Source organism: Salmo salar, chromosome ssa01 (genome assembly GCF_905237065.1).
Source record: "Salmo salar chromosome ssa01, Ssal_v3.1, whole genome shotgun sequence".
NCBI lineage: Eukaryota > Metazoa > Chordata > Actinopteri > Salmoniformes > Salmonidae > Salmo > Salmo salar.
In genome coordinates this window covers 139274095-139300041 of record NC_059442.1, presented here as the reverse complement: position 1 = coordinate 139300041, position 25947 = coordinate 139274095, and the positions used below count along the sequence as shown (strand labels likewise).

The following is a 25947-nucleotide window of genomic DNA, read 5'->3' as shown; positions in this document are numbered from 1 at the left end:
CTGCCTCAGTGGTCCTGGAGGAGATTAGACAGCCTCTATCTGAGTGGCAGTGGCCCCGATACATGCTTAGCTCACAAAGCACAGCTCCACTAGGCTGCATCAGGATTCAGCAGGCTGGTAGCAAAATGTACCGAGGGTCAGAGAAGCATATTTTAGTTCACAGTTCATACCACAGTGGACAACAGGTGAACAGTGTTGGGCTTCAGCTTTAGGTAAGTCAAATATGTTCTTACAATATATACCTGGTAAGTCAAGAATGCGTTGTAAAATAGTGACGTTTACAAAGAGCAAAAAAAAGAGGAAGAAAGGATTTTATATTCTGTTTTGAACTTGCCAATGAATTACCTTAAATTAATCCATTTTGTTGTTAAAATACTGAAGTGGACGACAGTACTTAAATACCTCCAAAATACAGGCCTGAAGAGGAGCTTTTGGGGAATTAACTATTAACATGAGCAAAAAGCCACTTTTATCCAGACTTAAAGCCTCTAAACTCTTGCTTTTTTGGAGCTGGATTCTCTTGGCTGCTGGCCTTTGTGTGGAGAGTACTGTGCGAGGGGGTTGAGGAACACGGTGTCTTTCTGTTCGTCTATGCTCGCTCTTATTAAATTGATCGTCTGCTGCCTGCTGTTGACAGCGTGCATTCTGAGAGGGCCACGCTGAGCTGAGGCGAGGGGCCAAAGTGGAAAATTTGGACCCCTAATGTTTGATGCTGGTGGGAGGAGACCCCCAATGAATTGTCTGAGGCCTACTGCAGGGCTAATACACAAGGCCTCTGCAAGGGCCATGTTCAACACACACACACACAAACAGACAGACAACACACCACGATAGCTGCTGTCAACAGGCCAGTGTGTTGTGGATGTAAGAGAGCAACAGATGCTGTGTCCATGTACACACACACTCATTTAGTGTGCCCAATAGGCAGTTTGATATCATCTCCCCTCTGTCGACCTTAATTGAATCACTCCTCTTCTCTATCAGTCATCTTCACAGAACACACCTGTGATTGTCTCCAATCCACAGACAAACCTTCGTCAAAGATTATGGATATACTTTTTTCTTAAAAGTTGCCGGGATGTCACATGTCCTACTTATAGCACTACACTTGTAAAAACCTAAGCATTACAAAACTTATATTTGCTCAAATAGACCTCACGTAGAAAATAAGCCATTCATTTTTATGTTGACCAAATTCGACTATCTCTCACTACAGTTTTTTCCAACTGTTTACACACGTTTTCAAAACTCTCTCCTTTTTTCAAAACTCTACACACAATTCCAAAAACTGCACACACAAAATGCAAAATGCCTCACATCTCCTTAAAAATGTAACACTGCATTCAAAATGCCATAAACTCATGTCAGAATGAAGCATTTGCATCAAATGGCAAACACTGCTTTCATAATAGTACATTTTTTGATATACCATGTAAACACTGTTGTTCTAAAGCTAAAGCTCTTTGGTCTTTCATAGGCTTATATCTACATTTCAATACAATGTTCTACAGTGAAAGTAATCTGCTGAGAGGGGTAACAAGTACACTGTAAACACCAATGCAATGTAGAAACAGAAAATATTTATTAGGCCAAACATGACTGTTGTATACAGTAGCATACAACAAAACCATAAACATATGTAAACCAAAAGTATATTCTTTAGAATACAGTAAAGAACACAATTGTGTGTGTGGGGTCCCGGGGGTGCAGTCCAGGAATTGGTAGGGGGGGGGGGGTGCTAAGCTACGTGCTAAGTGCTAAGGCAACCTCTATGTCCCCACATGCGTCCTCCATTGCCTGGAGAAGCGGCATGCGGGCATAGGGTTGGTGATCATACACTTTCCAGCGCCATGCTGAGAAGAATTCCTCTATGGGATTTAGAAAAGGTGAATATGGGGGTAGGTACAAAACTACAAATTGTGGATGGGTGGCAAACCAGTTTTGGACCAGAACAGCCCGGTGAAAACTAACATTGTCCCATAAAACCACAAATCTAGCAGGCTCCTGATCTGGATCAGGGACAAGCATTGTGTAAATTGCATCCAGAAAAGTGAACATATGGCCGGTGTTGTACGGACCCAGTGTGGCATTGTGATGGAGGACCCCGTTTTGAGTGATGGCAGCACACAGTTATATTACCCCCACGCTGTCCAGGGACATTGGTAATTGCCCTCTGTCCTATTGTGTGTGTGACCTGGTGAATAAGTGTAGCATTTTGGTTGGTTGTCTTTGGAAAAGGAAAGCAAGTCACTTCCTGTTAGATTTTTGTGTTTTAGGTAGAGAATTGTGTGTAGTGTTTTGAAAAAAGTGTTTTATGCAATTGACAACTGAGTCAAAGGCTGAGAAATAGCTTATGGTTTTGGATATTTGGTGTGTAGTTTTGCACTTTGAGTGAGAGGTTTCAAAAATCATGTGACATGAAAAGATTTTGTGTGTAATCAGTTGGAAAAAACGGTAAACTGCAAAATCTCCTTGCTTGGTGGGCGAAACAATAAAAAAAACGCCACCTGCTGGAGGGAGACAAATTTTCAGCCGAGTTGGGCCTCTCGCTTTCTCTTCCTCTCTGCCTTCGTCTAATGAGTCTCGCAGGAGGGAAGTTGTCAGGGCCCATTGGCAGGAAGTCCAAAATAAAAGACATCCCTGTTGTGTCCCGGCGTTCATTTTTCTCGCAGACTTAAGAACATTTTCAGAGGTGAGCAGTCTGGGGGACGTGGATTAGTGAACAAAGAGAATACTTAAGTGCTGTGTATGTTTGCAAGGATGGTGGGGGAGTGTGTGTGTGTGTGTGTGTGTGTGTGTGTGTGTGTGTGTGTGTGTGTGTGTGTGTGTGTGTGTGTGTGTGTGTGTGTGTGTGTGTGTGTGTGTGTGTGTGTGTGTGCGCAAGGATGGTGGGGGAGTATGTGTGTGTGTGTGTGTGTGTGTGTGTGTGTGTGTGTGTTCGCGTGCGCGAATTACAGACAAGGAGTCAGACCGAGCTGCAGGCAAACAGTCTAACTGATTACATTATCCGTGTCCCTTGCCACTGTCTATCATCACAGAGCATTAAAGTACATCGCTTGCCTAGTCTTTTAAGTAGTGTCAGTATATGTGTATCATCGAAACTCAGAGAATTCCTCCTGAAATACCCTGAAGGAGCAGGATTACTCAATAACCAGTCAGCTGAGAGATGCATGTTTTCTTCTTCTGCCGTTCATGATATAAATTGGCCTCAACAATTGAAGGGGCCATAGTTTAGACTTTGTACTTTGCTGACAACTAGACTTTACACTTCCCTTTCAATGAAACATAGTAGGGTCTTAGATGAGCTGTTATCCTGGTTGGAAATAGTTTTGGGTTGAGAATCCTATTGTTATTCCATGAGTGTTCTAGCAAATCACACAGTATACAGTAAATGTATGACTAATTTTTCCTGTTATCTGACAGTGTACCAGTCTGGTATGGACAACTTATTCACTATTCCCTCAGTTTGAGTGAATAGCGTCAAGGATGTGTCTGTGACTAATATACTGTATGAGTCGAAAGGATTTACGCATGCAAATCAGTTGGGAAATAACAATACTTTCACGTTTAACCAAAACTCAAAGGTCTTTATAAAAGAACTGTCCTCGATTCTTCTTCTTACTTTCTCCATCACTATCTCCAACTTACTCTATAAGTTGGAACAATGCACGTTGCCGTCCCTGGTCGCTCGCCCTTGCTATTTTTGTTCCTGTGCTTTCAAGATACAATTGTTTTCCTCCTCAGACTTTTTTTTTCTCGAGGGCTTTTGCTGGTGCATAACAGCTTCCCGTTATTCTTTGTCTCTCTCCCCTAACCAAAGCTGGCTCCGACGGTCCAGTCTCGGCTGTGAGCCAAGTCCAGTGCCAGAATGTGACATCATTGGGGTCTGGACAAGCCCCTCCCCTTCTGCCTTCTCTCCCTCTTGTCCCTCCATCCCCCTGCCATATTGAACCCATACACAGACCGCCAGGCAGCCACACTTCCCATATGACAGACAGACAGACAGACAGACAGACAGACAGACAGACAGACAGACAGACAGACAGACAGACAGACAGACAGACAGACAGACAGACAGACAGACAGACAGACAGACAGACAGACAGACAGACAGACAGACAGACAGACAGACAGACAGACAGACAGACAGACAGAGAAAAATACTCTTCTCTCCATCCACTGGTAATTTTGCCTTCAGCCAAAGACATACCCCTGCTTTGTGTCTGAGGATAAGCAAAGCCTCCAAGCCTTCCAAATCATACATTTTCAGCACTGCCCCAAACTGATGCAGTAACAGGAGTGATAAGGCTGTGTGTGTTGAGAAATAGCATGAACCCTCACTCTCCAATTCCAAACATTTAGCCTGGTCCCACAGGAGAACAGGATACGCTTGCTCTGTGAAATGTCCACGGGATCACACGTCTGGCTCCAGTTCCAGACAAACTACAGCCTTTGTGTTCCTCCTCCTCTTCAATCTTTCGTGTTTCATAAAACCTGGCAGTAAAGAGCTAACATTTCTTCTACACCACATTTCTCTTTCTTGGACCACTCTAGGACCATTCTTGGAAGAAATCTGTCTTTGTTTAGCTGTGTACATAAAAACATGAGTTTGAGAACAATTTAACATGTTATAGTTGTTTTCTATGACGCCAGAGGGAGAAGCAGAGGAAGACAGGAAGAGATTTCCAGTATTTTTCCATTTAGTGCAGTTAGGCCGAGGGCCTCCTTTAGCCTTCATTAAGGTGAGGAATCCAGGCAGCCATCCTCAGATACTGTATCATCCTGTGATGGCGTCTCATCCGATGCACAACCACACACTAATGGGTACCACACAGACCCACACCTGGGTGAGCCCCCTTTAATTAATATTAAAGACGGAATGAGAGAGATAAAGTCAGTGTGTGTGTGTGTGTGTGCCTGTGCGTGCGTGTGTCAGAGAGAGAGAGAGAGAGAAACCGAGAGTGAAGGACGAGGGAGAGAGAGAGAGCACTGATAAAGAAATTACTAATGTGCTGACCAGACACTGTCAGAAAATGAAAAAGGAAGTCTGCGTAGGAAATAGCAGTGTAGGATTACATTCGTCCTCCTAAGCACTGATCTAGGGTCAATTTCTTCAATTGATTTCCAATTGGTCCAACTGCAATTTACGGTACAACTTTTTGACATCCACACACACAGCCCCATTCTCCATGCAGGCTGTTGGATGCGGTAGTGTGTTTTCACACTACTGTGTATGTAGTGTAAGCCTGTAAGGAACCCCATTCACCTCAGGGGTGACCCCAGCTCCATGTTATGTTTGGCATGTGTTTGCATGTGTTTGCACTCAGGCTAACCAGAGGAGGTGTCCCTAATGTTGACTCTCAGCCACATGGGAAAGCTAGCTAACCTAGCACGCTAACACTCATCTGGCATCAAACTCATGAGAAAGCTAGCCTAGTGTGCTAACTCTCATCTGGCATCAATCTCATGAGAAAGCTAGCCTAGTGTGCTAACTCCCATCTGGCATCAATCTCATGAGAAAGCTAGCCTGGTGTGCTGACACTCATCTGGTATCAATCTCACGCAGACACTCTCCCAGAACAACATTTTCCCCCAGGAACGGGACAAATATTCCAGCTATATGGAGCTACCGTAGCTATCTACTATATGGACTCCAGATATGATGTGGGCTATACAAACTGAATTTAATCTAACAATGCAGAACATTTTGAAAAGTTAATGCTATTATTTGAAAAACTACAGTCATTTGAACAAATATGACTAAAATCATATTACCTCACATATCAGTGTACTGCATATTGGAACCTGTGTCTTAATCTTGGGCATCTTTACACTGAGCATACTGGTCGATTGAAATGCAGTGGAAGCCTTCCACAGTAGTTTAGGACAGGCAAACCGTATACAGTAGATTGCCTTACCTCAGTAGTGTAGTGCAGGCTGAGGATGTGAACTTCTTTGCCGTCGTGAGTGGTGTAGTTGGTCCAGCAACCTGGAAACATCTCACTCAACCTGATCCAGGCATTCTGGTTTTCAGGGACCGCCACTGGCTTACAGGTCTGCTGGGATGCTGGGGGAGAGACAGGGGGAAACCTGGTTAAACAGAGTAGAGAGTTCACATGTTCTGGGACCATACATTTTATTGAACCTTTATTTAACGAGTCTAGAACTAATTCTTTATTACAATGATGGCCAATAATGTGGAAAGGGTTCTGCATGGAACCGAAAAGGGTTCTACCTAAAACCAAAAATAGTTATTCAAAGGGTTCTCCTATGGTGACAGCAGAAGAACCCATTTTACGTTCTAGATAGCACCTTTTTTCTAAGAGTGTACAAGAGGAGAGGTACAATAAAAAGAGAAAACCAAGGAGAGCTGATAGAGCTAACACCCTCTATTATGACCATATGAATAATGCATTATGCATTTCCTCATAATGTTTTATGCATAAACCATAAATACAGTAAAACCCAAGATACAGTATCATTAGCGAGATATATTAATATATATGTTAGGCAACATGCAAAGAGCTCGGTAGACTAGCACTATAATACATGATCTGAAACACATATTCAATCACCCTCTTGGTTACAGATTAGCCTAGCCTATGGAGGGTGTTGTTTTCCTGTTCTATTCATCTCTGATTCCTCCACATACACTCCATCACTCGTGACTCAGTGACTGTCTATGGAAGGGAAGGAGGGGACAAGGGTTGCATGGAGGGTCATTAGGAAGCAGCACTGCCATGTGTTGTAATCAGGAGATAAAGTAAGGAGTATGGATGCTAAATGTGTAGGAGGGGCTGCCAGTCTGACTGGCACGGCTGATAGGTCAAGTGAATCTGGGACCTCACGGCCATATGGGTAACATTAAATCAAGTCCATTCCTCTGCTATGCCTCACTCTCTGACTGCACCATGCCACACCACAGGGAGTTTCCTCCCCAACCTCTGCTCTCTGTCACACAGACACAGGGCAGCTGATTTACTAGTGTGTGTGTGTGTGTGGGTGTGTGTGTGTGTGTGTGTGTGTGAATGTAGGGAGAGAGTCAGAGAGACTGGCATTGTGTGGAGACCTCAGAGGGAACGGTTAAAAAAAAGTATGTATTTGCTTTATCTGTTCCTAATACTTTGTCCCCTGGGGGAGTGTCCTTTTAGTGCTATATAAATATTCCCCACCACTAAACTGCCTCCTTCCTCAGGAAGAGCAGGGTCAGGTGTCGCTTCATACCCAATCAACAGTCAGCACTAGGACCAAGTCCCGCCCATCACAGTGAGATCTGATTAGGGCTTTATCTGCACCTTGCGGGGTCATTGGGTGGCAGGCGTCACGGTTGCAGCACGTTCAGATCTGGATTGGCTGTGCTGGGGCCTGGGCTGGGCCCTGATGCCCCACAGCTCAGACTGTCTGTCTCCTGACCCAGATATGATCACAGGACAGATACAACAGAGACGACCCTGGTCTGAGTCTCTGAGTCCCAATCAGTAGACACGCATCTAAACAGGATACCACTGACACCCATTATGGAAAGGGCTGATATTATTGAGCACAGAGGACAATGCTCCATTGAAAAATGTATGAGGATTTTAAGCTCGTTCTATGTGATGGATCTTTTTTAAAATTGGAATGAGTCGGTGGTAAAGATGAATCGAAAACCTCACAATTTTCTAGAAAGATCAGTTATCATTCAGCTGATATGTTTCACAGTGGCAGAATTAAATGATCGGATTTAGACACGTATAATGGTTTATTCTGATAACTTATTACGAGAGTTCAAAACTGCTATGAACATCTAAGAGACAATCATAGCTTCTCAGTTCCTGGGCCTGTTCATATTCACAAAGCGTATCAGAGTACCAGTGCTGATCTAGGATCAATGAATCACATTTTCATCACTACGAGGAGGAGGGATGGAGGGAGAGAAGGGAGAGAGAGAAGGGGCATGAGTAAAGTCAAGCCAATGCCCACCACACAAACAGCTCTTTCTTTCCAGCCTCTCATCTTTTCGTTAATGAACTGTGGCTTTCTTTCTTTCCCCACTGCTCCACGAGCGAGCTACTCCCTCTCTTTTCTCATCATCCCTCTTCTCCTGCCCTAGTCAAGGCCTGGCTTCCTGTTATTCTGCCACTGTGCCTTCATAATGTCCACTTAACAGCCAGATTACCTGCCATAAAGAAACGCTGTCTCGTGACAGAGTCAACAGCCTGTGACTGCGCCGGACTGCTTTACGTAAATCACCCCCTGGTGTCTGCCACCACCGAGCAAAGCACACACACACCACACATATACACATACACACACACACACACACACACACACACACACACACACACACACACACACACACACACACACACACACACACACACACACACACACACACACACACACACACACACACACACACACACACACACACACACACACACACACACAGATCCTCTCCTTATCCTATTTACCGGTCACTAAAAATATAAACCATAGTCACACTGACCCCTCTGCCTGACCCGGAAATGCCAACGGCCTCACTAAGCGGTTTGCTGGTAAATGAGCTATAGAGAAGTGCTGTTCCATTCCTCCTCTGTCTTTATCTATTTTTATCAGCAGCGCCTTACATTTTATTTTCCATTGGAAGAAGAGATGTTTAGGAATGATGGTGGTGATTCCCATTTAGATGTGAGTCAGATGTGAGGCAGAGTCAGGGTTGAATGAATGCATCATGATTTTAGATGCCAGAGGATGTAGCCTACAGTATATGAGATGTATGATATGATATAGGATAATAGAGGATGTTTAGAAAATGATGATGTGTCACAGTGTTCATCTGAGTATTTAGGTCTTTGGCTTGAATCGCGTCTGGCCATCTTGCTGAATCTGCCATTAATACCTCTCCTCCTCCCTTATCTTTTTCTGCCTGTTTGTATCTGTCTCTTGACTGCCCCTTCTAGTCTCATTGTTCTGGTCAACTCCCAGACCTGATGCTGAGCCAAAGAAAATGCCCAAATAGACATGTGGCTCCTGTCTGAGGGACGGACTACAGTGGGGCTCGAGGTATGGGGTGGGGGATTTCTCAATACTGTAAAGTACACAAAGTTAGCCCTCTGACACGGCCTGGTACATTCCAAGTCTACTATCTGTGCCTTCTTGTTTTTTTTGTACATAAATAGTTTGTTTAACATTAATGTTTATACCTAACATTGTGGGAAATGTTTCATATCTACAGATGTCCCTGACGTATTACACAACTAAACAGCAAAAATTATTTTAATTATTATTTCCAATCTTGTAATCTTTTTTGCAACTTGCCCAACTCTTCAAGGCATACTGTACAGATCTTAATTTGATCATCCTATTGCAGGATAAATGTTTAACTTGTAGTATATTTGAGGTTAAAAAAGGCTTCTGAACTTTGTACTTATTAATGTCAGACTTTGATCCACCCCTACAAATATGTACATAAATTATAATCGTAAAAAGAACAGAAAGGCCCATACACTGTTTATGCTCCCAATTCACAGCTTTAATGACAACGTTTCAATCCGAAATAGATCTTCATCAGGTCAAACAGTCTGAGTGCTTCAATCCCAAAATATACACATTTCACTTCATATGTCCACTAGGCACATGACGCATGGTGGGTGTGGAAGCAATTAGATTCACTTAAGCGCATAGTCAATCATAATTAATCACAGAGTCTATACACTACCATTCAAAAGTTTGGGATCACTTTAGAAATACATGAAATGAGTTGCAAAATGAATAGGAAACATAGTCAGGACGTTGACAAGGATATAAATAATGATTTTTAATTGAAATAATTGTGTCCTTCAAACTTTGCTTTCGTCAAAGAATCCTCCATTTGCAGCAATTACAGCCTTGCAGACCTTTGGCATTCTAGTTGTCAATTTGTTGAGGTAATCTGAAGAGATTTCACCCCATGCTTCCTGAAGCACCTCCCATAAATTGGATTGGCTTGATGGGCACTTCTTACGTACCATACGGTCGAGCTGTTCTCACAACAGCTCATTAGGGTTGAGATCCGGTGACTGTGCTGGCCACTCCATTATAGAGAGAATACCAGCTGACTGCTTCTTCCCTAAATAGTTATTGCATAGTTTGGAGCTATGCTTTGGGTCATTGTCCTGTTGTAGGAGGAAATTGGCTCCAATTAAGCACTGTCCACAGGGTATGGCATGGCATTGCAACATGGAGTGATAGCCTTCCTTCTTCAAGATCCCTTTTACCCTGTACAAATCTCCCACTTTACCACCACCAAAGCACCCCCAGACCATCACATTGCCTCCACCATGGTTGACAGATGGCATCAAGCACTCCTCCAGCATCTTTTCATTTTTTCTGTCACACCCTGATCTGTTTCACCTGTCCTTGAGATTCTCTCCACCCCCTCTAGGTGTCGCTGATTTTCCCCAGTGTATTTATCCCTGTGTTTCCTGTCTCGCTGTGCCAGTTCATCTTGTATGTTTCCAAGTCAACCAGCGGTTTACCCATTCTCCTGCTTTATGCATTCTCTTTTTTCTAGTCCTCCCGATTTTGGCCCTTGCCTGTTTCTGGACTTTGTATCCACCTGCCTGACCATTCTGCCTGCCTTGACCACGAGCCTGTCTGCCACTCTGTACCTGGACTCTGATCTGATTTTGACCTTTTTGCCTGTCCACGACCATTCTCTTGCCTACCCCTTTGGATTAATAAACATTTTAAGACTCCAACCATCTGCCTCCTCTGTCTGCATCTGGGTCTCGCCTTGTGTCATGATATTTTCTGCATCTCACGAATTTTCTTTGTGATCCAAACACCTCAACTTAGATTTGTCTGTCCATAACACTTTTTTCCAATCTTCCTCTGTCCAGTGTTTGTGTTCTTTTTCCCATCTAAATCTTTTATTTTTATTGGCCAGTCTGAGATATGGCTTTTTCTTTGCAACTCTGCCTAGAAGGCCAGCATCCCGGAGTCGCCTCTTCACTGTTGACGTTGAGACTGGTGTTTTGCGGGTACTAGTTAATGAAGCTGCCAGTTGAGGACTTGTGAGGCATCTGTTTCTCAAACTAGACACTCTAATGTACTTGTCCTCTTGCTCAGTTGTGCACTGGGGCCTCCCACTCCTCTTTCTATTCTGGTTAGAGCCAGTTTGTGCTGTTCTGTGAAGGGAGTAGTACACAGCGTTGTACGAGATCTTCAGTTTCTTGGCAATTTCTCGCATAGAATAGCCTTCATTTCTCAGAACAAGAGTTTCAGAAGAAAGTTCTTTGTTTCTGGCCAATTTGAGCCTGTAATAGAACCCACAAATGCTGATGCTCCAGATACTCAACTAGTCTAAAGAAGGTCAGTTTAATTGCTTCTTTAATCAGGACAACAGTTTTCAGCTGTGATAACATAATTTCAAAAGGGTTTTCTAATGATCAATTAGCCTTTTAAAATGATAAACTTTGATTAGCTAACACAACGTGCCATTGGAACACAGGAGTGATGGTTGCTGATAATGGGCCTCTGTACACCTATGTAGATATTTCATAAAATATCTGCATTGTCCAGCTACAATAGTCATTTACAACATTAACAATGCCTGCACTGTATTTCTGATCAATTTGATGTTATTTTAATGGACAAAAAAATCACTTTTCGTTCAAAAACAAGGACATTTCCAAGTGACCCCAAACTTTTGAACGGTAGTGTACATGTGGTCATAAAGGATTACATGCATACAAATCGGTTCTAGTTAAAACCTAAGCAACACCAAAAATAGATTACATTGGAAACTGTTGAAATACCCACCCATACGACCATTGGCAGTGGCCGTAGATATAATTACAGTGACCTATTTCACAAACAACTTGTGTACCTCTAATAATTGTATATCAATGAGATGGGCACTTAATAATTACAGAAAATCGAATATACTGTATACTGTATGTACAAAATGACCAAGTGGAGACCTGGATGGCAGGACAAATAAATGTGACATATTCATGCAAGAAATGGTCTGATATCAAACTCTTGGTTAAGACCTTTTGGAGACATGACAGACAAACGGTGAATCCAATACAATTCTCTTCTCAGTAATACATTATCAGAATCTCCAAGGACTCTTAACATGTTCGATACCAATGTATCTCGGAGAGCTGATATTGTGACAAGCCTCCATGAAATGCGCAGCCACAGGGCTTCTCTGGTCAAGAGTACTGATATTACTCATGTGTTCTGCTATCCTTGTTTTCAGAGCTCGTTTTGTTTTTACTACATAGCATAGACCACAAATACACTTGATCAGATATTCCACATTTTTGGTGGAACACATAATGATACCATTAATCTTAATGGCATTGCCTGTAATAGGGTGATTGAACAGTGTGCATTTGTTCGTAAAATTACATAATAATTCATATCTCTTTTTGTTGCTGTAGCACACTGGCTCAAATTAAGATCCTACATATGTAGGTGTATTGAGAACAATGGCATCACGTAGGGGATAAAGCCAGTATGGGTCTTTCCTCTAAAAAACTGTCAAAAATCAGAAATATTAAACGCATTACTTTATCATCAGCCTCATATGACTTGGATCAGACTATCAGTTCTTGTTTGAAAGGTGAAAGGTCCAACGTCAGTATTCTGTGGAATGGATCTCCCGACTCAGCAGAAAGAGGACCTTGGCTGGAAATAAAAACCCACACAACTCTGACATTAAGGGTAATATATTCAAGAGAGGCATTGTGACCCTGCCCGCAACAAGCCACTTTCTGGAATCAGTGACTTCCTTTATTGAGTCTCTTCACAGAGTCAAAAGATCAAACCACTATTCACTTTGACAGGGAGGAACAGCAAAATGCAGATGAAGCAGTTTTGACTTGTACTATCCTACATTCACCTTTATTTGAGATAGGATATTCATTATTCTACATCAAGACCTAAGAATTTGATTTAATCAGATATTCTGGGGATGAGTATTTTTTGTTATTTTTTGTTATTCATGAATACAGTAGTATTTATGTCACATGTACTTGAAATATGTATTTAAAGTACTTTTGAGTATTTTGTAATTTGCATTACACTGGGCTGAACTAAAATCAAATGTATTTTGTAACAACATACTTTGGAGAGCTGTAATTTGTATTTTCTAAATACAAAATACTTTCTATACCATTTTTTTTATAGTGGTTCACCATTTTGTGCCCCCCTTTCACCATGCATTGGTATCAAAAGTCTGATGACACTATGGTGTGAGCATCTGCTAAATTAACTAAATTAAAATGGCCTGCTCCCGCATCTCCAGCTCTACACACCTATTGTCCCGCTGTTTCCACGGCTGCAGACTGAGGCCTGACCATCCACAGGAAAGTAAACAAGTTCTTATCAGTGCTCTGCAGGGGCCCGCAGTGTCCCCAGGCCTCTCACCCCTATACTGCACTGCACAGTGCCTTAACTCTCTCCTTATATCCTCAGGCCATACAAATCTCCACAGTCTATCAATAAGTCCCTGATTACCACTGTCACTTTCATTGCTACTGTGAATGTACAGTTGAAGTCGGAAGTTTACATACACTTAGGTCAGAGTCATTAAAACTTGTTTTTCAACCACTCCACAAATTTCTTGTTAACCTCTCTGGGCCAGTGGGACGTTTGCGTCCCACCCTAGTCAACAGCCAGTGGAATCGCGTGGCGCGAAATACAAATGCCTCAAATATGTTATAACTTCAATTTCTCAAACATATGACTATTTAACACCATTTGAAAGATAAGACTCTCGTTAACCTGTTATGGCTAGGGGGCAGTATTTTCACGGCTGGATAAAAAACGTACCCGATTTAATCTGGTTACTACTCCTGCCCAGTAACTAGAATATGCATATAATTATTGGCTTTGGATAGAAAACACTCCAAAGTTTCTAAAACTGTTTGAATGGTGTCTGTGAGTATAACAGAACTCAAATGGCAGGTCAAAACCTGAGAGATTCCTTTACAGGAAGTGGCCTGTCTGACCATTTCTTGAACTTCTTTGCCATCTCTATCTTTTACAAAGGATCTCTGCTCTAACGTGACACTTCCTACATCTTCCATGGGCGCTCAGAGCCCGGGAAAAACCTGAATGTCGTCATCCCAGCCCCAGGCTGAAACACATTATCGCCTTTCTCAAGTGGCCGATCAAGGGACTGTGGGCTTAGGCGCGTGCCCTGGCCGCCCCGTCTTTGTGATTTTTCCTCTGTTTGCCGAAAAGGAGATTCCCGGTCGGAATATTATCGCTTTTTACGAGATAAATTGCATAAAAATTGATTTTAAACAGCGGTTGACATGCTTCGAAGTACGGTAATGGAATATTTAGAATTTTTTTGTCACGAATTGCGCCATGCGCACGACCCTGATTTACCATTTCGGATAGTGTCTGGGACGCACGAACAAAACACCGCTATTCGGATATAACGATGGATTATTTTGGACCAAACCAACATTTGTTATTGAAGTAGCAGTCCTGGGAGTGCATTCTGACGAAGACAACAAAAGGTAATCAAACTTTTATAATAGTAAATCTGATTTTGGTGAAGGCTAAACTTGCCGGGTGTCTAAATAGCTAGCCCGTGATGGCTGGGCTATGTACTTAGAATATTGCAAAATGTGCTTTCACCAAAAGCTATTTTAAAATCGGACATATCGAGTGCATAGAGGAGTTCTGTATCTATAATTCTTAAAATAATTGTTATGCTTTTTGTGAACGTTTATCGTGAGTAATTTAGTAAATTGTTAGCAAATTCCCCGGAAGTATGCTAGTTCTGAACGTCACATGCTAATGTAAAAAGCTGTTTTTTGATATAAATATAAACTTGATTGAACAAAACATGCATGTATTGTATAACATAATGTCCTAGGTGTGTCATCTGATGAAGATCATCAAAGGTTAGTGCTGGATTTAGCTGTCTTCTGGGTTTTTGTGACATTATATGCTAGCTTGAAAAATGGGTGTCTGATTATTTCTGGCTTGGTACTCTGCTGACATAATCTAATGTTTTGCTTTCGCTGTAAAGCCTTTTTGCAATCGGACAGTGTGGTTAGATAAAGGAGAGTCTTGTCTTTAAAATGCTGTGAAATAGTCATATGTTTGAAAAATTGAAGTTTTTGTATTTTTGAGGAATTTGTCATTCGCGCGACGCCTATCATTGGATATTGGAGCAGGTGTTCCGCTAGCGGAACGTCTAGATGTAAGAGGTTAATCTAACCACATTGTCCGATTTCAAAAAGGCTTTACAGCGAAAGCAAAACATTAGATTATGTCAGGAGAGTACCCTGCCAAAAATAATCACACAGCCATTTTCAAAGCAAGCATATATGTCACAAAAACCAAAACCACAGCTAAATGCAGCACTAACCTTTGATGATCTTCATCAGATGACACTCCTAGGACATTATGTTATACAATACATGCATGTTTTGTTCAATCAAGTTCGTATTTATATCAAAAACCAGCTTTTTACATTAGCATGTGATGTTCAGAACTAGCATACTCACCGAAAACTTCTGGTGAATTTACTAAATTACTCATGATAAACGTTGACAAAATACATAACAATTATTTTAAGAATTATAGATACAGAACTCCTTTATGCAAACGCTATGTCAGATTTTAAAATAGCTTTTCGGCGAAAGCACATTTTGCAATATTCTGAGTACATAGCTCGAACATCACAGGCTAGCTAATTTGACACCCACCAAGTTTGGGGCAACCTAAACTCAGAATTACTATTCGAAAAATTGGATTACCTTTGCTGTTCTTCGTCAGAATGCACTCCCAGGACTTCTACTTCAAAAACAAATGTTGTTTTGGTTCCAAATTCCATACTTATATCCAAATACCTCCGTTTTGTTTGTGCGTTCAGGTCACTATCCGAAGGGTAATGCGCGAGCGCATTTCGTGACAAAAAATGTCAAAATATTCCATTACCGTACTTAGAAGCATGTCAAACGCTGTTTAAATACATTTTTATGCTATTTTTCTTGTAAAATAGCGATAATATTCCAACCGGACAATGTTGTATTCATTCAAAGACTGAAAGAAAAAAATGGAGAAGTCTCGTGAACTCGCATCTCAGTCTCACTGTCCCCAGGCAGGCCACTTACAAACTCTGCTGCTGTACTTTGCCCAGAGACAGGAGACACGTAATTCCACTTTCTGGACGCTTTAGAGAGCCAATGGAAGCCTTAGAAAGTGTCACGTAACAGCACAGATGCTGTATTTTCGATAGAGATGCAACAGAAGGACAACAAATTGTCAGACAGGGCACTTCCTGCATGGAATCTTCTCAGGTTTTGGCCTGCCATATGAGTTATGTTATACTCACAGACACCATTCAAACAGTTTTAGAAACTTTAGAGTGTTTTCTATTAAATCTACTAATTATATGCATATTCTCGTTTCTGGGCAAGAGTAGTAACCAGTTTAAATCGGGTACGTTTTTTATCCGGCTGTGAAAATACTGCCCCCTAGCCCCAACAGGTTAATAACAAACTACAGTTTTGGCAAGTCGGTTAGGACATCTACTTTGTGCATGACACAAGGAATTTTTCCAACAATTGTTTACAGACAGTTTATTTCACTTATAATTCACTGTATCACAATTTCAGCGGATCAGAAGGTTACATACACTAAATTGACTGTGCCTTTAACAGCTTAGAAAATTCCAGAAAAGTATGTCATGGCTTTAGAAGCTTCTGATAGGCTAATTGACATAATTTGAGTCAATTGGAGGTGTACCTGTCGATGTATTTCAAGGCCTACCTTCAAACTCAGTGCCTCTTTGCTTGACATCATGGGAAAATCTAAATAAATCAGCCAAGACCTCAGAAAAAAATTGTAGACCTCCACAAGTCTGGTTCATCCTTGGGAGCAACTTCCAAATGACTGAAGGTACAATGTTCACCTGTACAAACAATAGCACGCAAGTACAAACACCATGGGACCACGCAGTCATCATACCGCTCAGGAATGAGACGTGTTCTGTCTCCTAGAGATGAGTTTGCAACTGCACATGAGGACAAAGATCGTACATTTTGGAGAAATGTCCTTTGGTCTGATGAAACAAAAATAGAACTGTTTTGTCATAATGACCATCGTTATGTATGGTGGAAAAAGGGGGAGGCTTGCAAGCCGAAGAACACCATCCCAACCATGAAGCACTGGAGTGGCAGCATCAAGTTGTGGGGGTACTTTGCTGCAGAAGGGACTGGTGCACTTCACAAAATAGATTTCTTATTGAGGAAGGAAAATTATGTGGATATATTGAAGCAACATCTCAAGACATCAGTTAGGAAGTTTAAGCTTGGTCGCAAATGGGTCTTCCAAATGAACAATGATCCCAAGCATACTTCCAAAGTTGTGCCAAAATGGCTTAAGGACAACAAAGTCAAGGTATTTTGAGTGGCCATCACAAAGCCCGGACTTCAATCCAATAAAATATTTGTGGGCAATACTGAAAAAGCGTGTGCGAGCAAGGAGGCCTACAAACCTGACTCAGGTACACCAGCTCTGTCAGGAGGAATGGGCCAAAATTCACCCAACGTATTGTGGGAAGCTTGTGGAAGGCTACCCAAAACGTTTGACCCAAGTTAAACAATGTAAAGGCAATGCTACCAAATACTAATTGAGTGTATGTAAACTTCAGACTCACTGGAAATGTGATGAAAGAAATAAAAGCTGAAATAAATCATTCTCTCTTCTACTTTTCCGACATTTCACATTCTTAAAATAAAGTGGTGATCCTAACTGACCTAAGACAGGGAATTTTTACTAGGATTAAATGTCAGGAATTGTGAAAAACTGAGTTTAAATGTATTTGGCTAAGGTGTATGTAAACTTCCGACTTCAACTGTATGTGGTAGTAAGGGGGAGGGGTATTTTGTGTGTGGTGTGTGCATGTGCGCGGTTATTTGGGGATGTTACGTGGCATTGACATTGGGGATGTGAAAGCTGGTCTGGAGACAGCTTTTCTTCAAATACAGTAGCTCTGTTTATACCTCTGGGAGCCGTTTGTCAGATGTCTCCTTTTGTCGGAAGTACAGTAGACGCAACAACAAATCCAATGACGCATGGAGGGCCTATGGCTCACTCTCACACACAACACGCCTATCTCTTAGAGGCTTGAGAGTTGTCTCCCAATTAGTCTTCATGGCCTGTCTGTGTGCTGCTGTTCCTAAAGCAATATGACGCTTTGATGTCGACAAACTGTGTGTACTGTTGTCATTCACTACACTAGCAGTTCTTTCCTAGAACGGTGATGCAAGAAACTTTCGATATGGTGAATGTTAAATACATTGCCATTCCCTGTTGATATATGCTCTCCCTCTTTCTCCATATCTCTCTCTGTTTCTCTCTTTCACACACACACATACAGAAACATCTATCTGTAATATTCGAGGCAGCATCAGAGAGGGCGATGTTTTTGTTTTGTTGGTTCAGTTGCCTCTTCTGTCAAATTGACAAGGTGTTCCATAAACACCTTATTAGCTCTCAGTCCTCAGGTTGGTCCCAGTGTGAAGAAATTAATTCATTGCAAAATGACGAGACATTTTGAATTTGCACTATAGCGAGAGTCTATTAATCTTCCAGGCGTTAATTAGCAAACGTTGCTTTTGGAGGGAAAGACTAATTTAGCGGTTGCTGTGCTTACACTGTTCCGCCGAGCAGATGGAAGCAGCAGCGACGTATTGCATACTGGGTGCTTCCAATCATTCAAGATTGATATCGCTTTGCGCAGCATATGTTTCTCATAGACCAACAGACATTAATCCATTTTTCTCCACTGATTTCCCAGAAAATATTAACGAGCCCACTTTTGGTTGGTCACATCGGGGATAGCATAGCAATAAAGATTTTGATATTTTTGACACTTTTGAGAAGTTGAAGAAGTGGAGTCGGAACCAAAGATAACCCAAAGATTAAGAGATTCCGCAGCTTGCAGTGTTGTTTTCTTTTCTTCTTTTCTTCACATTTATTTAACCAGGTAGGCTAGTTGAGAACAAGTTCTCATTTACAACTGCGACATGGCCAAGATAAAGCAAAGCCGTGCGACACAAACAACAACACAGAGTTACACATGGAATAAACAAACATACAGTCAATAATACAATTATTTATCTTCCTCTAAGAGTAATGACATTGTCTGAGTGTGGAGAGTTGTCAACAAGCTAGACTATATTCCTTTAGAAAGGGAAGTACAGACTATTAACCTGTTAAATGTAATGTCGATGTAGATTTCCACCTAAATAGACATACCCAAAAGTAATTATTTATCATGAGAGGGCCATAAACAATACCTAGTAATGATTATACTGACAGAAATATTAAAATCTCGCCATCCTGGTAAAAATAGTTATACAATTCTGAGGTGTAGTCACTTTTGAGGACACAAGCTCAAGCACACAATGAGAATATGATTTAAAAAAAAATGAAAATATGAAAAATCATAGATTATTTTTTTTCCTGTTCAACAAAAGTGGGGGAATAAGATTTAAAATGATTGAAATGCTTTCTAAATATAGCAACAATCTAATTATAAATTACTTATGATAAGATTTCACCTTTCTTATAACTGTAAAATAAATATGATCATACTTAGTGACAGTACAAAATTGGCACCATTTTATTAGCTGATTGTTCTGCCCAGCATCCTCTGAGCGACACAGAGACACCATTCAAATACCTGCTGACTCATTACCTCTTACAACTTCGTACCTCTGTGTTTAAATGTGTCTTTTTCATGTTGAGAAATCGATCCTTTGACTGTACAGGCCAGAAAATGCAAATGAGGTGTCAGATTTCACAATCCTGCGGGCACGTTTCACAGCTAAGGCGAGGCAACGCAACAACCAATGGTTGTGTGGCATGTCATAGACTGTGTCATCGACTGACAAATTGCTATAACATATGATATGGTTAGCTGATACTTAAAACACTTATCCAGGCATTGTAAGATCTGTCAGGCGTCAGCAACGTCTAAGCATAAGAAACTCGCCCTGCATCATAGCGGGGAACGGCATGTGAAGCGGGACAACCAGAGTTTTCCCAGGGTGCACAGTAATTCAGATTTAGATTAAAGGGAATACCAATAAAGGGAGTAAAGGGGGGGGGGGGGCAACAGGAGAAAGAATGTCCATAGGGGGAGTAACAGGTAAGGTAAGTGAGGGTTGAGGGTGTGTGGGGGGAATGTCCATGGGGGGGAGCAACAGGGGGGAAGGGGAGCTGGTAGCTAACTAATGGTGGATATTCAACAGCCTGTCTCTCAGTTTTTACCATGATGCTCCTGTACTGCCCGCGTCTGAGTGATTGAAGCAGGGACAACAGGGGATGGCTTGGGTGGCTGGGGTCACTGATGATCTTCTTGGTGTTGTAGGTGTCCTGTAGGGCAGGCAGTGTACACTGAATGGCTCTGAAGAGCCTTGCGGCCCGTGGCGGTGGAGTTGCCATACCAGGCTGTGATGCAGCCCGACAGTATGCTCTCAATGTTGCTCCTGTAGAACACTGTGAGAGCCCTCGGGGACAGAGCACATTTTTTCAGCATCCTGAGGTTGAAGAGTTGCTGTTGTACCTTTTCCACTACGGTGTCCGTGTGATTAGACCATTTCAGCTTCTCTGAGATGTGTACGCCAAGGAGTTTGCAGCGGCCCCATTGATGAAGACGGGGGCGTATCCAGCCTGGTTCCTCCTCGCTGAGGGAGAGGTTGTTTACCTGGCACCATGCCCTCAGAGTGCCCAGCTCCTCCCTGTAGGCCGTCTCGTCGTTACTGGTGATCAGGGATACTACTGTTGTGTCATCAGCAAACTTGATGATGGAGTTGGAACTATGTGAGGCCATGCAGTCGTGGGTATACAGAGAATACAAGAGGGACTGAGGACGCACTCTTGTGGGGCCGCCGTGTTGAGGATCAGTGTCGAGGAGGTAATGTTGCCTACCTTCACCACCTGGGGGGGCCCGTTAGGAAGTCCAGGACCCAGTTGCATAGGGAGGAGTTCTGACCCAGGGCTGTGAGCTTTGTAATGAGCTTATAGGGAGGGCACTATGGTACTGAAGGCCACGCTGTAGTCAATGAACAGCATCCTCATATATGCATTCCTTTTGTTCCTGGAGGGTAAGGGCAGTGTGCAGTGCAATGGCGATTGCATCGTCTGTGGATCTGTCAGGGCGGTATGCGAATTGGAGACGGATGAGTGTGTCGGAGTTGGAGGAGGTAATATAGTCTTTGACTAGCCTCTCGAAGCACTTCATGATGACGGAAGGAAGTGAGTGCTACTGGTCGGTAGTCATTCAGTTCAGTTACTTTCCCTTTCTTGAGCACGGCAATGATAGTGGACATCTTGAAGCAGGAGGGTATAGAGGCCTGAGCTAGGGAGAGATTGGTCTGCACATGCTCTGAGGGACGGCTAGAAATGCCATCTGGGCCGGCAGCCTTGCGAGGGTTAACACGTTTGAATGACTTACATACATACGTCCTCAGTGGAGACTGTGAGTGTGTAGCCCACATTATCATCGGGGGCTCTTCTCGGCAGCTCATGGTCATTATGCTCTAATCTTGATGAAAAGATTTAGCTCGTCTGGTAGGGTGGCGTTGGTGACCGTGAGGTGGTTGGCTTTCTTTTTGCAATCTGTGATTGTTAGGAGCCCCTGCCACATATGCCTTGTGTCAGACCCGCTGAATTGCTCCTCCACTTTGTCTCTATACCTGTGGAATTGATGTTGCGCCATTCACAAAGCGTTCTTTACACAAAAATGTTGGTCGGAACCAGTCCAGAACTGCTAAAAGCCCCCTAAATAGGCCTATCCCTGGATTACTTTCTGCTTTTCAATTCATTCATAATGGGAGTGTTATATTTATCATGTACGTACAGTGCCAGTCAAAAGTTTGGACACACCTACTCATTCCAGAGTTTTTCTTTATTTGTACTATTTTCTGTTTTGGTTAGTGATTATTGTCTTATTTCACTGTAGAGCCCCCAGCCTGGCCCAATATGCCTTAGATAGCCCACTTGTCCCACCCCCCCACACATGTGGTGACCTCACCTGGCTTAACTGGTGCCTCTAGAGACAAATCCTCTCTCATTTTCACTCAATGCCTAGGTTTACCTCCACTGTTCTCGCATCCTACCATGCCCTTGTCTGTACATTATGCCTTGAATCTATTCTTCCACGCTCAGAAATATGCTCCTTTTACTCTCTGTTCTTAACGCACTAGACGCACTAGACGACCAAATCAGTTGGGCAAGACAATCTGGACCCTCTCTTTCTAAAATTATCCGCCAAAATTGTTACAACCCCTAATACTAGCCTGTTCAACCTCTCTTTCGTATCGTCTGAGATCCCTAAAGATTGGAAAGCTGCCGCGGTCATCCACCTCTTCAAAGGACACTCTAGACCCAAACTGTTATAGACCTATATCCATCCTGCCCTGCCTTTCTAAAATCTTCGAAAGCCAAGTTAATAAACAGATCACCGACCATTTCGAATCCCACTGTACCTTCTCCACTATGCAATCTGGTTTCTGAGCTGGTAACGGGTGCACCTCAGCCACGCTCAAGGTCCTAAACAATATCACAACCGCCATCAATAAAAGACAGTACTGTGCAGCCGTCTTCATTGACCTGGCCAAGGCTTTTGACTCTGTCAATCACCGCATTCTTATGGGCAGACTCAACAGCCTTGGTTTCTCAAATACTGCCTCGCCTGGTTCACCAACTACTTCTCAGATAGAGTTCAGAGTGTCAAATCGGAGGGCCTGTTGTCCAACTGTTTTTCGGACTCCAACTGTTTTTAAATGCTTGTAAAACTAAATGCATGCTCTTCAACCGATTAGCATCACTACTCTGGACGGTTCTGACATAGAATATGTGGACAACTACACATATCTAGGTGTCTGGTTAGACTGTAAACTCTCATTCCAGACTCACATTAAGCATCTCCAATAAAAAATGTAATCTAGAATCGGCATCCTATTTCGCAACAAAGCCTCCTTCACTCATGCTGCCAAACATACCCTTGTAAAACTGACTTATCCTACCAATCCTTGACGTTGGCGATGTCATTTACAAAATAACCTCCAACACTCTACTCAGCAAACCGGATGTAGTCTATCACAGTGCCATCCATTTTGTCACCGAAGTCCCATATACTACCCACCACAGCAACCTGTATTCTCTCGTTGGCTGGCCCTCACTACATATTTGTCGCCAAACCCACTGGCTCCATGTCATCAATAAGTCTTTGCTAGGTAAAGCCTCACCTTATCGCAGCTCACTGGTCACCATAGCAGCTCACCCGTAGCACGCACTCCAGCAGGTATATTTCACTGGTCACCCCCAAAGCCAACTCCTCTTTGGCCGCCTTTCCTTCTAGTTCTCTGCTGCCAAGGACTGGAACAAATTGCAAAAATCACTGAAGCTGGATAACTTATATCTCCCTCTCTAACTTTAACCTCTATGGGCTAGGTGGGACGCTTGTCGTCCCACCTACTCAACAGCCAGTTGAATCCTGTGGCGAGTTATTCAAATACCTTAGAAATGCTATTACTTAAATTTTTCAAAAATATGACTATTTTACACCATTTTAAAGATAAGACTCTCGTTAATCTAACCACACTGTCCGATTTCAAAAAGGCTTTACAACGAAAGCAAAACATTAGATTATGTCAGCAGAGTACCCAGCCAGAAATAATCAGACACCCATTTTTCAAGTTAGCATATAATGTCACATAAACCCAAACCACAGCTAAATGTAGCACTAACCTTTGATGATCTTCATCAGATGACATCCCTAGGACATTATGTTATACAATACATGCATGTTTTGTTCAATCAAGTTCATATTTATATCAAAAACCAGCTTTTTACATTAGCATGTGACTAGCATGTGACTAGCATTCCCACCGAACACTGCCGGTGAATTTACTAAATTACCCTCTCTAGGCTAGGCGGGACGAATTCGTCCCACCTACGTAACAGCCACGGCTATCCTGTGGCGCGATTTTCAAAACCTTAAAAATCCTATTACTTCAATTTCTCAAACATATGACTATTTTACAGCCATTTAAAGATAAGACTCTCGTTAATCTAACCACACTGTCCGATTTCAAAAAGGCTTTACAACGAAAGCAAAACATTAGATTATGTCAGCAGAGTACCAAGCCAGAAATAATCAGACACCCATTTTTCAAGCCAGCATATAATGTCACCAAAACCCAGAAGACAGCTAAATGCAGCACTCACCTTTGATGATCTTCATCAGATGACAACCCTAGGACATTATGTTATACAATACATGCATGTTTTGTTCAATCAAGTTCATATTTATATCAAAAACCAGCTTTTTACATTAGCATGTGACGTTCAGAACTAGCAAACTTCCGGGGAATTCGCTAACATTTTACTAAATTACTCACGATAAACGTTCACAAAAAGCATAACAATTATTTTAAGAATTATAGATACAGACCTCCTCTATGCACTCGATATGTCCGATTTTAAAATAGCTTTTTGGTGAAAGCACATTTTGCAATATTCTAAGTACATAGCCCAGGCATCACGGGCTCGCTATTTAGACACCCGGCAAGTTTAGCACTCACCATAATCATATTTACTATTATAAAAATGTCATTACCTTTTGTTGTCTTCGTCAGAATACACACCCAGGACAGCTACTTCAATAACAAATGTTGGTTTGGTCCAAAATAATCCATCGTTATATCCGAATAGCGGCGTTTTGTTCGTGCGTTCCAGACACTATCCGAAATAGTAAAGAAGTGTCACGCGCTTGGCGCAATTCGTGACAATAAAATTCTAAGTATTCCATTACCGTACTTCGAAGCATGTCAATCGCTGTTTAAAATAAATTTTTACGACATTTTTGTCGTAGAAAAGCGATAATATTCCGACAGGGAATCTCCTTTTCGGCAAACAGAGGAAAAAATCCCAAAGGCGGGGGCGGTCGGGGTCACGCGCATAAGCTAGTGTCTCTTGATGGGCCACTTGAGAAAGGCGATAATGTGTTTCAGCCTGGGGCTGGAATGACGACATTCTGTTTTTTCCCGGGCTCTGAGAGCCTATGGAAGACGTGGGAAGTGTCACGTTAGAGCAGAGATCCTTAGTAAATGATAGAGATGGAAAAGAAGTTCAACAAATGGTCAGACAGGCCACTTCCTGTAAAGGAATCTCTCAGGTTTTGACCTGCCATTTGAGTTCTGTTATACTCACAGACACCATTCAAACAGTTTTAGAAAATTTAGGGTGTTTTCTATCCATATGTAATAAGTATATGCATATTCTAGTTACTGAGTAGGAGTGGTAACCAGATTAAATCGGGTATGTTTTTTATCCAGCCGTGTCAATGCTGCCCCCTAGCCCTAACAGGTTACTCACGATAAACGTTCACAAAAAGCATAACAATTATTTTAAGAATTATAGATACAGAACTCCTCTATGCACTCGATATGTCCGATTTTAAAATAGCTTTTCGGTGAAAGCACATTTTGCAATATTCTCAGTAGATAGCCAGGCATCACAGGGCTAGCTATTTAGACACCCAGCAAGTTTAGCACTCATCAAAGTCAGATTTACTATAAGAAAAATGTTATTACCTTTGTTGTCTTCGTCAGAATGCACTCCCAGGACTTCTACTTCAATAACAAATGTTGGTTTGGTCCAAAATAATCCATCGTTATATCCAAATAGCGGCGTTTTGTTCGTGCGTTCAAGACACTATCCAAAAGGGTAAATAAGGGTGGCGAGCATGGCGCAATTCGTGACAAAAAAATTGTAAATATTCCATTGTCGTACTTCGAAGCATGTCAACCGCTGTTTAAAATCAATTTTTATGCAATTTTTCTCATAAAAAAGCGATAATATTCCGACCGGGAATCTGCGTTTAGGTAAACAGACAAAGGAAAAGAAAGCATTCGGTCGACGCGGGCACGC

At 42.2% G+C, this 25947-nt stretch overlaps 1 protein-coding gene across 1 annotated transcript in view; it reads right to left on the bottom strand.

The window, feature by feature from the left end:
* The window catches only part of LOC106565750 (endoglin), a 67562-nt gene that overhangs the window by 23377 nt on the left and 18238 nt on the right, over positions 1 to 25947 (bottom strand). The window contains exon 3 of the mRNA XM_014133218.2: positions 5919 to 6067. Coding sequence (XP_013988693.1) covers positions 5919 to 6067 — 149 coding nt within the window. The remainder of the gene's footprint in view (positions 1 to 5918; positions 6068 to 25947) is intronic.